General features: G+C 53.9%; 1 protein-coding gene and 1 non-coding gene across 3 annotated transcripts in view; both read left to right on the top strand.

Moving 5' to 3' along the window:
- Positions 1-13,333, top strand: part of RFTN1 (raftlin, lipid raft linker 1) — a 177,748-nt gene that overhangs the window by 124,952 nt on the left and 39,463 nt on the right. For both annotated transcript variants that reach the window (XM_031469711.2, XM_031469661.2), the window contains exon 6: positions 5,443-5,646. In XM_031469711.2, the coding sequence (XP_031325571.1) occupies positions 5,443-5,646 (204 nt within the window). The remainder of the gene's footprint in view (positions 1-5,442; positions 5,647-13,333) is intronic.
- On the top strand, positions 2,482-2,554 carry TRNAA-AGC (transfer RNA alanine (anticodon AGC)). The gene has a single exon. It is a non-coding gene; the product is annotated as a tRNA-Ala (tRNA).

Here is a 13,333-nt window from a genome sequence, read left to right as displayed (position 1 = left end):
GCCTCCTTGAAGGCTGGATGTCCGGGGCCCTATCCTCGTGGGTCATGGCCCCCACCTGACCCCTGCTTCGCCCCTTGTTTTTCCGGGGGAGCCCTGCCTTGGCCTCCCCGGGAAGTCCACGCACTGCCCCCTCCCCGCCCCCACCGGCCGCCCCTCCCCGCTCCTTGCCACGTTCAGCTCTCTTTCTCTCCGGGCCCCCTAAGGAGGGCGAAGTGCTTTTACTCCTTGTTCTGCCAGGTGGGCTTAAATAGGCAATCACAGCAAGGCAATTAAAAAAACCCAGAGGGAGTCTGCCTCCTCCCCTCCGCCTCCCTCTTTCATTTCTTTCCTCTGTAGGAGCCTGGGGGAGCCGGGCGCCACTGCTCAGACAGGACTGTCGCAGCTCAGTCCCCATCCCCCAATGGGAAACAGGGTGCCCCTCCATCCCCCGCCCCCCGCGGGCCTCAAGAACTGCTCTGGCCCCGGAGTTCTGCTCCCCGTGGGAGTTTCTTCTCCCTCACAGACTTTTATCTCTGCATCCTGGGGAATGGCCTTGGTTTGATGTTGCGCTGTACACACATCACCTGAGCTGGGGTGGGATGGCCCTGCTCCAAGATGCTCCCTTCTCAGACCTCACACTTGCCCCCCTGGTTCCGGGGGAGACCCAGAATACAGCCCCCCTGCTGGGTTCCCCACAGTCTTCTGCGATGGGGAGAAGCTTCCGTCATTCACCATAAACAGGCCAGGGGGGAGGCCGGCGCTCAGAAAGGTTAGGGAGGTGTCGCTGGCCGTCCCCTGGTGTTTCTCTCCTGCCTCCCACATCCCCAGCTTGTCTTCTGCTGCAGCTGCAGTCGGAGGAGCAAGGAGGCCACGCAGGTTAGCGCAGATTAGACCTGTTCTCACGGTCACCGAAATAACAATCAAAGCCTTCCGAGCTCTGCCTTCCCACCTGCGCCTCCTCACTCCAGATGCCTGGAGGTGCAGCCAGAAACCCGAGCCAGGGACCTCAGTGTCCTCCTTGGGAGGGGTTCTCTCCAGTAGGTCCCCTGGGCAGGCACTCATGCTGGGGGATGCCTCCCAAGCCTGCCTTTTCTGATGGCGTGCCCCGTCCCTCGCTGGGCCTGTCCACTCTTCCTGGGGCCCCTGGAATATTTCCACCCTGTGGTTCTGTCCCCTCCCCCACCCCCCATCTGCCACCTGCCACCATCTCTCTGGCCTTTTACTCCGTCCATTAACAAACAGCTGTTGAACTCCCACCCACGGTCGTCGGCGCCCGCTTTCTGTGTGCCGATGAGATTAGCCTCTTGTTAGAGTTGGGAGGCAGCCCAGGGTTGGGGGTTTGAAAGACTCTTTGCCTCTTACCAGCTTGTGATTCCCGGGGATCCACTCAAGGCTTTTGGGCACAGAAGGGATGCAGTGGGGGCTGGAGGGTCACATGAAATGGTAGCTGTGGAGGCCCTTGACAATGCATCCATGTGCCTGGGGCCGCTGACATCCTGACCAGGGGACTCTGTGGATGGCTATGCGTGCAGTGGGTTCCATGCTTTGCCAGGCAAACAGGCCACCCCCAAGCATAGAGATGCCACACTGTTAGCACCCAAGCCCGAAGCAGCCTCCTCCCAGATTCAGAAATCTGCCCTCTTGTCCCCCGACGGCGCCCACAGCCCTGCCTTCCCAGTGCACACCTTTCGTCTTCACTCCCCTGCCCACCTCAGCAGACCTGAGCCCCCAGGCCAACTCTGACACCCGCTTGTTCCTGCCAACCCAGCTAACTCGCCAGCTGCCTTCTCCTCCACCCTCGGAGCCCCATGCTTCTGGCCAGACTCTGAGCACTTTCTTTCCTGCAGCGTGGGAGTCTCCTGGGATGCCAGGCCCCAAGCAGCCCACCTCCTTCCTGCAAGTGGTAGGCTCTCTGGAAGCCTGCAGACTTCTGTCCCGTGCCTGAGTCCCTCCTGCCTGGTACCAGCCTTAGAACTGGACATCTGCCTGCTTCCTCCTTGATCTGAGGAATTTACCAGCAAGGCCTGAACGGAACAGGCTGTCAGGCCGGCAGCGCCTGGCTGGCCCCAGCCCCGCCCCCTCCTCCCTAACTTCTCGCCCTTGTCTGGCTGAGGTCCACCCATCAAACATCTGTGTGGCACCTGCCATGTTTTCTGAACGCACACCTTTTCTAAACACAAGGGATCAAGACAAGCTCCCCCTACCCCCGAGTCAGGGGGCAAGAGCGAGACACCAGACATAAGCAGAACTACAAGACAGGACTGTCTCGGAGCTCCCTGGGTGCTGGCCTGGGCAGCTTTTCAGCCCTTCTCAGAGCATTCTCAGAACAATGTGTCCCCTCCTTTGGGACATTCTGTCCCATGTCTGGAAAAATCTTCTAGCTGGGGTCAGGACAGAGTCCCAGAGCAACTGAGAAAAGGTAAACAAACTTGGACTTCTTTTTGGAATCCCTGGTGTCTGCTCATGTGAGGACGTGTGTTGGAGGATCAGACTTCTGGTGGGGGAGGGTGTAGCTCAGTGGTAGAGCATGTGCTTAGCATGCACAAGGTCCTGGGTTCAATCCCCAGCACCTCCATTAAAAAAAATTAAAAGAATATTAAGACATCAAAAGGCATCATTTGGGGACAGTTTCTCTTGGCTGGTTTCCATGTGAGTAGAGAGGACCGTGGCCAAGGAGCCCGCAGGGCAGAGGAGTTTCCAGAAGGGTTCTGCATCTGAAATCAGGTTTCTTCCAATGTTTCATTGCTGCTCAGGCTTTGGTGGCTTTGGATTCTAACAGCCTTTCCTTTTCCTTCCTGAGAAGTTTATTTCTGTCCTTGGCTTCGGTCCTTCTCCCCTGGGAGGATCCAGACGGGAAAACTGGGGGCCTCTGTCAGTACCCCGCCATCCACCTCCTCTGCGTTGAGGCTCCGAATTCCCTGCCCCGCCCCGGCACTCTCCTCCTCCCCACGTTCCCTCTTTCTGTCTCATTATGCTTGTGGGAAAGTTGTGGTTTCCCCTGGCCCTGTAGCTGGGGGGGTGCTTCTGTGTGACCAAGTGTTGTCATGTAGTCTTGGACTTCGGCCACTTCTCAGTTCCCCACTCATCATGTGTTTGTGCTTGACTGTGGCAGACTATGGTGACCAGTGCTGTGGCCCACCTTGAGATCACCTGAGGACAGCTTTTTTGGGGTGGGGAGTGGTAATTAGATTGGCTTGTTTGATTGATTGATTGATTGATTATTTGTTTGTTTATTTATTTAATGGAGGTACCGGGGAGTGAACCCAGGGCCTCGTGCATGCTAAACATGTGCTCTACCACTGAGCTGTGCCCTCCCGACTAAGAGGACAGCTTTCTTAATCTCTGCCTGCAGATGTCTCTGGAATGGGGCAGATGCCCCAGGGAATTAATGCCTCCAGAGTGGCCCTCAGCCCCTGAGGACAGATGCCAGCTTCCTTTAACCCTCTTAGGGTGACCTGGGGTGTGTGTGCACAGTGTCTCGGGTGCCCAGCTGCCCTGGAAGGAACCTGCTCATCAGCGCAGCCTGCCTTGGCGTTCATCTCTGCCCTGTTTCTCCTCCCAGCTCCCTCGCTCTGTCTCCTGGGATCACTTCCCCAGCGAACTACTTGCACCCAGAAGCATACAGGGTCTGCTTTTGAAGAAATCCAGATGAAGTCAAGGACTCACTGGTGGCTTAGCCTCTGGCCTTTAGCAGCTGCAGCTCTTATTTGAGCCCCTGACACCTTGGACTGGAACATGCCCCCATCACTTCCTGACCCGTCCCTCAGCTCTGATCCATTGCTCCGTTCCCATCTGTTACAAGCCTTTCCCTACATGACCCCATTCCCCAAATGTGTATGTGAAAGTCGCGAAGGTCTAGGGATGGCTCACTCCGTATACCTAGCCCTGATTGCCCATGTGAAAGCACTTACTGGCTGGGATTTTCAGTGGCTTCCTGAGTCAGGTAAATGGACCAAGAAAGGTAGTTTGGGGTGGGGAGGATGAACGGGCCAGCGTTGGTTGTTGAGAATCCAGGTGGCCGTCAGTGAAGATGGGGACCCCTCCTTCCTAACTGGTTCTATGCAGTGGATGGCGAGAAATGCCTCCTCCCCCCCCCCCCCCATCCCCACGGCTGCTGACGGCAGAGCCTGTGGCCCAGCAGTGCTCCCCGGAGATCTCTGCTGGTGCTTGCTCAAATGGGGCTGTGAAAAGACTTCCTTTGTCCCAGAATACAGTCACCGTGTGGGATAATTTGAGATGCACGGGTGCACGTGTTTGTGTGAATTTGCCTCCTCCCCTCCTGTTTGTGGCAGACAGGTAGTGGCTTTCCTTACAGTGGTGAAGCTAGAGTTTCCTTTTTAGTGCCCTTATGTAGATAAAGGGAAGTGTGTCCATTGAAAAAAAGTAATGCATTCGGATACTGCAAAAGTTGTGAAACACTGAAACAGAGGTGTCTCAGCATGCGGGTCTAGGCGAGGTGTCTCCTGCGGGGAGCGTGCTTGTCCTTTGTCCTTCTTGCTAAGGTCAACCATTGTTCATGACCTTTCAGATACTTCTTTGGAAAAAGGGTGGGGATTTTCTTCTTACCCAAACATATTTTTGGAAACCCAAGCATATTCCTGAGTAGCCTGTGTAAGCATAAGCAAAGCTCTTTAAGCTGGGCGAACTCTGATGACTTGACTAAATGAGAAACACAAAAATAGACCTTCAGACTTAGATGGAAATTCCAGGTATTTGCTTCTGGAGGCTGATGCTGGCCACTCACGACCAGCAGCACATAGAGCAGGCAGGCAGGCATAGGACCGCTGCTGGGCGAGAGTGAGTATTGATTTTTGAAGAACCGAGCTATAAATGAAGGAGCGGGAAGCAGGGCCTGACTCCCAGTGCCTGCTTGGCTGTCGGAGCGACCCACCGCTCCGGGCAGGAACCCTCGTTTACTGGAACGTATTTATTTTTACATATCAATGATGTATTTTTGATGTACTTGATTAAGTATTATGGGTTTGGCCCCAGGAAACACCACTGCAATTTATAAATAGTGAGTTCAGGGGTGTGCACGGTTCCTGGAATCACAGCTGTGTTTTTGCGTCTGTGTGACTTTGTGCATTTGTTTTTTCTTTAACACCAAAATATGCCCACTTTTTCTTCCACAACACACATTGGTGTGGATTTCTAGAAATGTCTACGATGTCCTTCTCGCAGACACCCAACCTTGCAAATTAATCCCGGCTGAGAGCTGTTGGTTATATGCCAGATTCAAACCTGAATCCTCTTAGGACTCCACACTTGAAGTCCCTGTCACTTTCAGGGCACCTTACTGCTTGGAATCGGGTTTTATTTTTAGGCAACAGTGCAACTTAATAAATATTTTGCCTTTGGTATCATTTCCCGAGGCTCCTGAGAGGTTCTGTGGGGCCCGATGAGGCAGCTTCTCACCATTTGATCTCTTCTCTCCCTACCCCCCTCTTTACAAATCCCCGACAGGAATGGAGATCTTCGCCCTTTTCAACAAACCGAAGAGCGGCCAGCAGTGCCGGCAGTACTATCCCGTCACCATTCCTCTCCGGGTCTCCAGGAACGGCCAGACGGTCAGTGGTCTGGATGCCAACTGGCTGGAGCACATGAGTGACCACTTCCGGAAAGGAGGCGTGCTGGTGAATGCGGTCTTCCAGCTCGGCCTGGTCAACGGTACGGGAGGTGCAGCCCACCCCACCCCACCCCCAACCCCCTGGGCAGCCCTGAGGAGCTCTGCCCCCCACTCTGGTCACCTCAGCCCCACTTCAAAGCCCGCCCCGCTCAGAAAGCTCTGCAGTCGATGAACGCGCTGCATCTGACTTGTAATTAACACAGCCCAAGGAATCTCCCAGAAAGCCCACCACCTGTGCTCTGCAGACCCCTCTTGGCGTCGGCTAGGTATATGCTAAAATGACAGAGGCAGGAGTGATTCTGTTTCATTGGTGGTGACCTCAATCTGTGTTGCTTTTAAAGCCTTTTAAAAAGATTGTTCCCGGGGTTTGTTAATTACCCCCTAGGCTCCTTCCACTCCAAAAGTGTGAATTGTTTCTAGACAGGATTACATGTGAATGAGCAGGAGCGGCACCTTGGAATTGACAGTGAAGTGAATTGAACAGCCTGGCTTCCATCAGCTCCGTGGGGACACACGCTGCGCCCCTGGGTCTCACGGCCCCCATACCTCTCCCCCGGAATGGGTTCTCTCTGCGGGTTTGCTGTGTGGATGGCACTATTGGTGCCAGCTTTTCTAAGGCAGAGAGAGTTTGTCCCGAGTGGGGAGATGTGTTGAGCCGCAAGAGGGTTTTCGGGTTAACATGAAGGCAAGTCGGGTCACCAGGGAGGCGTCAGAGCTGGGAGACAGTCTGGGGAGTGGGGCCCACATGCCAGCGTGTGTGACTCCTGGGGGCTGCCAGTCAGCAGGATTCCTAAGTCAGTGGAACTGAAGTCACACCAAACTCGTTGATCCCGGGGAGACCTGGCAGGGGCACCGCCAGCACTGCGTCTTGGCTATTGAGCAGCTTCCTCTCTGAAAATTAGCAGAGTCAGGAACAGAGTTTGGATTCTGTTTTGTTTGCCATCCTTGACGTGCTGGCAGATATCCTTAGAAGAGACACAGGTCTAAATTCTGAACGTACAAACACGAAATCATCCCAAACCGTGCACGTCCCTTGTCACACTCTGCATATCGGTGTCGACTGTCAGCGTGTTTGTAGAGTAACAGCAGGCATTGAGTAGTGGGCCACGACGAGACCGACTGCGGGACGGATGAGTGACCCAGGAAAGGTGGTGGGCTCGTTAATACACCTCGAGCAGCGCGATCCAGTAGAACTCGCCATCACCATGAGAATGTTCTGTATCTGTGCCATCCAGTATGGTAGCTGCCAGCCACCAGTGGCTGCTGGCCATTGGAGATGTGGCTAGTCCAATGGGGGAGCTTAATTTCTAATTTATTTAATGTTCATTTAAATTTCAGTAGCCACGGGAGATGAATGGCGCGTGTATGGGACAGTGCAGTTGTAAAAGGTATTTTCGTTGATATAACCGAGGAAGAGGAGATTCTGTTCTTGGCGGCAAGGTCCGTAACCTCCCTTGGTGCAGGGAGGCCTTCCCTGGTGCCCACAGAGTTCCTTGAAGCCCGGGGTTGTTGGATCTCCTGTTGGAGATGCACTGTCAGACACCAGGCACGTACTTGGAGCAGCTGTTACAGCCCTTGCTCATTGACGGGGGGTGGGGGGTGCAGGGAGGAGCCCTGTACCTCCTGCTCCCTGCAGGGTCACCCCATCGCCCATTCCAGGTTGGGCAACAGCATCCTCTTTTATGGGTCCAGAGAGGCTCTCTGTGACCGTGTGAGGTTTTAACTATGTCCCTGGGAACCTGAAGGTTAGTTATACTAACATCTTAGAGCCGAGCAGGGAGGGGCCCTGGGCACTGGTACCCAGGCACTCCCTGCCGTGGAAGAACTGGGGCTTCAAAAGCAAAGTTTTCTCTTTGGCTCCTTCTGGCTGTGTGTGTCGGGGGCCACCTGAGCCCGAGGGGAGGACACCTTGAACCTGAAATTTCACACTGCCCTGCATTGTCTCTCTGGCCCTTACGGCTTTGGCATTCAAGGCTGTGTTATCGCCTCCTCCCCTCCCCCCACCCCATTCTCCAACCCTGAGTCCCCGAGACACAGATAATTTATGCAGTTTTTCTTCCACCTCGACTGGAGTGTTGGAAATGCTGTTCTCCCCTCCCTGGGCTTGAGCTGCATGAAACCCAGCCTTCCTTCCTTGAAGACAGAACATGAAATTTCCCCTGGCACGTGCAGCTGTGAAGCCGGCGCTCAGGCTGGGACGTCCCCACTGCAGGGCCTCCCACACCCCGGGCCCCGGGCACTTCTGCCAATTTCTCGGAACGAAATGCATTTAAACCCACTCAGAACCCAAACACGATTTTGCCCTTCTGCTTCCGATGGGCGGAGAGCGCGGTCTGGCAGGAAGGCTTACAGAGTTAAGGCGTCTCTGCTCTGGAAAAGCTGGTTTCCGTCGGCCAGGGATGCATATGTTCTTTTCCCAGAATTTAAAAAAAAAAAAAAAAAAAGGCGGCTAATCATCATTATAAAAGGAACCTATTTTGAGTAAGATAATGAGTGTCCTTACAGGTCAACCTGGCAGAGCTGGGAAGCACATCTTTAAGCTGTTTGCCATCTGGAAGAGCACCCGTCTTTACTCTGAGAGACATTTGTGCTTCAGACTGTTTTCCACAGGGTCGTAAAACGCACGAGAACTTTATCCCATAAACAAGGTGATGGTTAGACTGGAGCATACAGGAAAGGCTCCATCTTCTATTTTCAGTCTTGACCTCTCAGGGCCTGGAAGGACCTCTGCTCATGTGCCCCCCAGGGGGCTCCTCCCTTCAGAGGGACCAGGGGTCCTGGTGGGGAGGCCGGCCCTTGGGTCCTGGGGCAGAGATGATGGGGCATCACGTGAGGAGCAGCTCCTGTGCGGGTCTCAGCGGCTCCCACTGAGCAACCATCTGGTCCGACAACCCAGTAAAGTAGGCGCAGTGGTCCTGCCTGTGTCCCAGCCGTGGACACTGAGGCCCAGAACAATTACATCATGGCCACGGGTCCCAGCTAGCAAGGGGCAAGAGTGGTCAGAAGGAAGAGGATGTAGGTGGGGAGAGGGGGCATGAGGAGGAGAGAAGAGAGGTAGCCAGGCCAGTAGAGGGGGCTGGTCCCTGGTGGCCCTCAGGGAGATGGGGTGCAGGGTCACCCTTAGGGAAGTCTCGGGCCCTGGGCAAATGATCCCAGGCGGTGGTCAGACAGCAGGACGGACGGGCCCACAGACACTGCAGCCAGTGAGATGGAGGCCAGGATCTGCGGCCGGGCAGGGGACCCTCTGCTGCTGCTGAGGGTTGGACAGTACCAGGAGTTGGTGAGGGTAAGGCAAAGCTGGCTGCCCACCTTCTAAAGACCCACCTCGGGGGGCTTCTGGGCCTGTAGGGTCCCTGCGGCCACCACCGGCCCTCCTGGCCCTGTGCTCACCTCCCTTTGTCCCCTGGGCCTGTCCTTGCCCTGCCTTCCTCTTGTTCTGCCTTTGTGCCACCACCTGGCTCTGCCCTCCCTCGGCCTGGCCCTTGGCCCCTGTCCGGACCCCCCTCACCCCCCAGCCCCCAGCCCTCAGTCCCCCCTCCCCCTCTCCTAGCACAGGAATCCTCCCGCCTCCGGCAGTACTGTCTCTCCTCAGCCCATGTTCAGATGTTCTCCGCTGTTTCACAGATGTCCTTTGCAGCAAGTTGTCCAAACCAGAATCCAACCCAGCAATAGGCACTGCGTAGGGCAACCATATCCTCCCTTCTCTTTTATCTACAAGAGTCATTCATTCTTCATGACCCCGACTGCTTGAAATCAACCTCACCTCTTATCTGCAGAGTGTCCTGCATTCTGGGCTGGTCTGGTCAGTGCCTCCCCAGGTTGGCGTATTTCTCCAGCCTCTGTCTCCTATAGACTGGAATTGAGTTCTAAGGCCTTGATACGTTCAGCATTTTAGGACTAGAATACCTTCCAGAAGATGCTGTGTTGCACATGCTGGGTCCTATCAGGAGACACGTGTACCTGGGTGTCTCTCTTTGCCTACCTTTTTTTTTTTTTTAATGGAGGTGCTGGGGATTGAACCCAGGACCTCGTGCGTGCTAAGCACACACTCTACCCCTAAGCTATACCCTCCCCACTCCTTGCCTACCTTTGTAAAGATTAGGTTTCCCTTAAACTCTCTCTGATGTCCCAGCTGCATGTAAATCCAAATACCATTTGGTATTTATACCACCTTTTTTGATGCGTAGCGTAAATGAAAGTATCTTTATTTGCAGAATACATATGTAAAAGCCATGCACATCGCTCAAATAAGTACACATAGGACACATATTTTATGCAGACATATTTGCAAACCCTGCTGGGCCTGCTGCCTGTACCTGTTAGTGTCCCAGTGCCTGTACACAGAAGTGCACTGTATACAGAAGGCACCCAGTAAAGGTTTCTGGATGATGCTCAATAATGCCATAGTGAGGGAGGGGAAGCTGGTGTTGGGGTGTGCAGCACCAGGCCCCTGCAGATTGGGGGAGCAGGGGCGAATGAGGTTCCAGGTGGTTCACGGCCACAACCTTGGCACACCGTGGTCTCCGGGCACATTGGCCCAGTGGGGACAGTCGTGGCTTCTATTTCAGGGGAACCACTTAGTAATTAATGTAGGGGGTAGATTTCACTTAGGCAGTTAAATCATTTTTTTCTTCCGTCCGTGGCACGTCTTTAAGTCAGCTCTTGCCTGTGATCTAGTGCGCGTTCAGAAACCTGTGCGGATCCTAAGGGTACACAGCTCAGTGGATTTTCACAAGGTAGGCACACCTGTGCAGCCAGCACCAGACTGAGAAACAGAACACGCCAGCCCCATCAGAGTCGCCCTCACAGCCCTCACTGTCCCTCTCCCCGAGGGCGACCGCAGCACTGACCCAGAGCATCATAATTAAGGCGTGAACTTTATGTGAGTGGAGCCTTTCTTTCTTGTATTTGGCTTTTTCCCCCTCATTCTCTTTGTAATATTCATCCACCTTTTCCCATGTCATTGTGGATCGTTCTTCCTCACGGCTCTATACCATCCCTTGTGTGATATACATGGCTTATCCGTTTACACGCGTAACTTTGTTCTCTTGGGGCCCCATGCAGGAAGGCATGGCATCTGCACAGATTTGGCCCCAAACAGAAGCCATAAGGCCACCTCACTGCAAATCCACTGAGATGCCATGCAAACCACGAAGGCAGGAAGTGCTGCCCAGTGGTCAGAGCACACCGCCTCCACCAGGCTGGACACCTGGGCTGCTCATCGCCGGGCCCGTTGTTCTGGTGATTTGATAAAATCTCTCTCAGCTGTTGAAAGAACATACTCAGCTGTTAAAAGAACGTAGGCTTTGGAACCAAAGAAACCATATTTCAGATGGAGATTGGCCGTGGTGTTCACTTGAACGTGGACACGTGATTTCACTCCTGTGACTGGCATTTTCTCACCCACTGAGGGGGAACGATAACCTTTGCAGAACTGGGGGGAGGTTGCGATGAGAAACCACGAACCATGCCTGGCGTGGGCCTCGTAGCCGGCAAGCACCAAATCGGGGCGTGTCCTCCCCGTCTGGTGGATTAAATGACACTGAATTTGCAGGCGAACCTTTACTGGGATTGGAGCGGAGTATCACCTCCTCTGGCTTATTCACCACGTCAAACAAGGAGTGCAGGAGGGAGGGCAGGCCAGGAGCAGCCGTGAGGGCTGCAGAATAGGGAGGGGCAGCAAGCCTGCTCCCTTCTTTTGGCAGATTAGCCGTGACGTGATGGGGGAGACACACGGTCTCATCACCCTGGTTGGTCGATTGCCTTCGCAATGCGGTTGCACGTCTTTGTAATAACATGTGGGATCATGGCTGGTGCACACCAATGCTGGAACCCAGCGAGTGGGGTGAGCACCGTGCTGGTGGGGGAAAAGGGTGTTCAGGGGCCAAGGACATGTATTCCAGCGACCCCCAGCATGGGCAATTTAGACCATCCTAGCTTTGTGAAAGAACGGTAGCATTTTCCAATAGACCGCACACAGCGACCACTTGTCATGGCGTGAGGGTTTCAGGTTGGACTTGGGAAAAAGAGCAGCTCACCTAGGGTGAGTCTTGAAGGCCAGCTTGCTAGACGGAATCTCCCTGTGCCAGGGGCTGTGGTTGCCCCACGGAAGTTACCTCTTGGGATAATGGGACAGATTGCCTTTTCCCACATCCTTCTTGTAACTCAGAAGCTCAGAAAGTTAAGGTGGCCTTTTGCCAAAAGCCTGGCATCAAATATTTATACAATGCCAGGGCAGATAGCTTTCTGTGCACAGTAGGGGAGCATCTTTCCCTTCATGAAAAATGCAGTGATAATGAGCGTTATCCGTGGATGGAGAGTGGGTTCACCTTTTTGCACAGGGAGCTGCCCTCTCGGAGGGACTTACCCATACCGGCTCGGAGCACGTTACAGCAGGCCCGACCCCAGAAGGTGATGAGGAGATGGGTAGTGGACAGGACCGTCAAAACAAGGGGCTCTTTAAAAGCCTGGCTGTCTGCTCTCTGTGGTTCATGGACTATTTTTGCTGTTGCAGATGACCAGGTTTTGACAGCCCTTCTGAACTGGCTCGGCAGTTAAGTGGGTGAATCAGCACTCTGGGTTCAGAGTAACAGAGCCGTGGGCTGAGAGGCTGGAGGCAGGCTCTGAGGGAGGAGGATGGTAAATTAGGACCTGGTTTGTTCCTACTTCACATCCCCGAGCCTGGACCATGCAGCCCTCCCCCTGGGCCTGTGACTCAGGGGAGGGGGACAGGGAAAGGAAGGGATGCCAGGCGGAGGGCAGGAAGGGAAGTCCGGATGGGCTATATCATCGTCTCCTTCACCGTTCTGGACCTCAGCTCTTCTGCTGAGTGCTGATACGCTCATCAGGTTGGGCTCGCTGATACTTAGAGCACGTGGTCGGCACGTTTAAAGGGCCTGGAGGCTTTCCATTAAGAAGAGCTGTAGGCAGGCTTTGGAAATTGGGTATAACATGTTTCTGTAAAAGCCTTGAAGAAATTTGTGCTGTGTTGATATAATACTGAAGGAATCAGTGAGTATCTTCGGGTCCGAGGCATCCCAGGTCAGGACTTGGGAAAGCTTTATTCAGAGGGGTTCCAGAGGGCATTCCTACAGTGGCAGACTCACTCCAGTCGGTCCTGTGTCACCCAGAACTCTGAATGTGAGCTGGGCTAGGGTCCATGCTTGTCCTGGACCCCAAGATATGTATAATGTGACTCAGCCAAAGAGAAGTTTCTTCTTCCCTGGTCACCTACGTAAAATGTCTTAGGAGAGCATTGCACAGACACCTGGGGGAAACTTTTTAGCCGAGTAGACGAGAGAGGCCAGCTTAGTACTTTTGCAAAGGCTGTTTCATAACAGACTCTCCATATAGGAAACAAATTTTTAAATGGAGCATAATATTGATTAACCCACAGGGATCTGACTTGAAGTGGAGTGTCGTCTGGTCGGGGAGGAGTAATACCAGGGTGGGACTGCTGTGCTCCAGGAATTCTGCTCACAGCAGTGGTTTGTCAAGCTGGTCAGGCCCCTCTGTTATTCTGGATTGATCAGATCTGCAATGATCAGGAATATCCTGAGGCTATAGCAAAGTTCACTGATCTCATGTTTCTTAGGTTTGGGTTGGACGTTGTATCAGCCAGCTACTGCCACAGTCGTGCTGTGTAACAAACCACTCTAGAGCTCATTGGCTTAAAACAGTAATAATTTATTCTTGCCTATTTGCGGGTTGGCAAGAACGGCTCCATTG

Source organism: Camelus dromedarius, chromosome 2 (assembly GCF_036321535.1).
Source record: "Camelus dromedarius isolate mCamDro1 chromosome 2, mCamDro1.pat, whole genome shotgun sequence".
Lineage (NCBI taxonomy): Eukaryota > Metazoa > Chordata > Mammalia > Artiodactyla > Camelidae > Camelus > Camelus dromedarius.
Note: the sequence above shows the minus strand (reverse complement) of the source record. Positions and strands in the feature narration are given on the sequence as shown.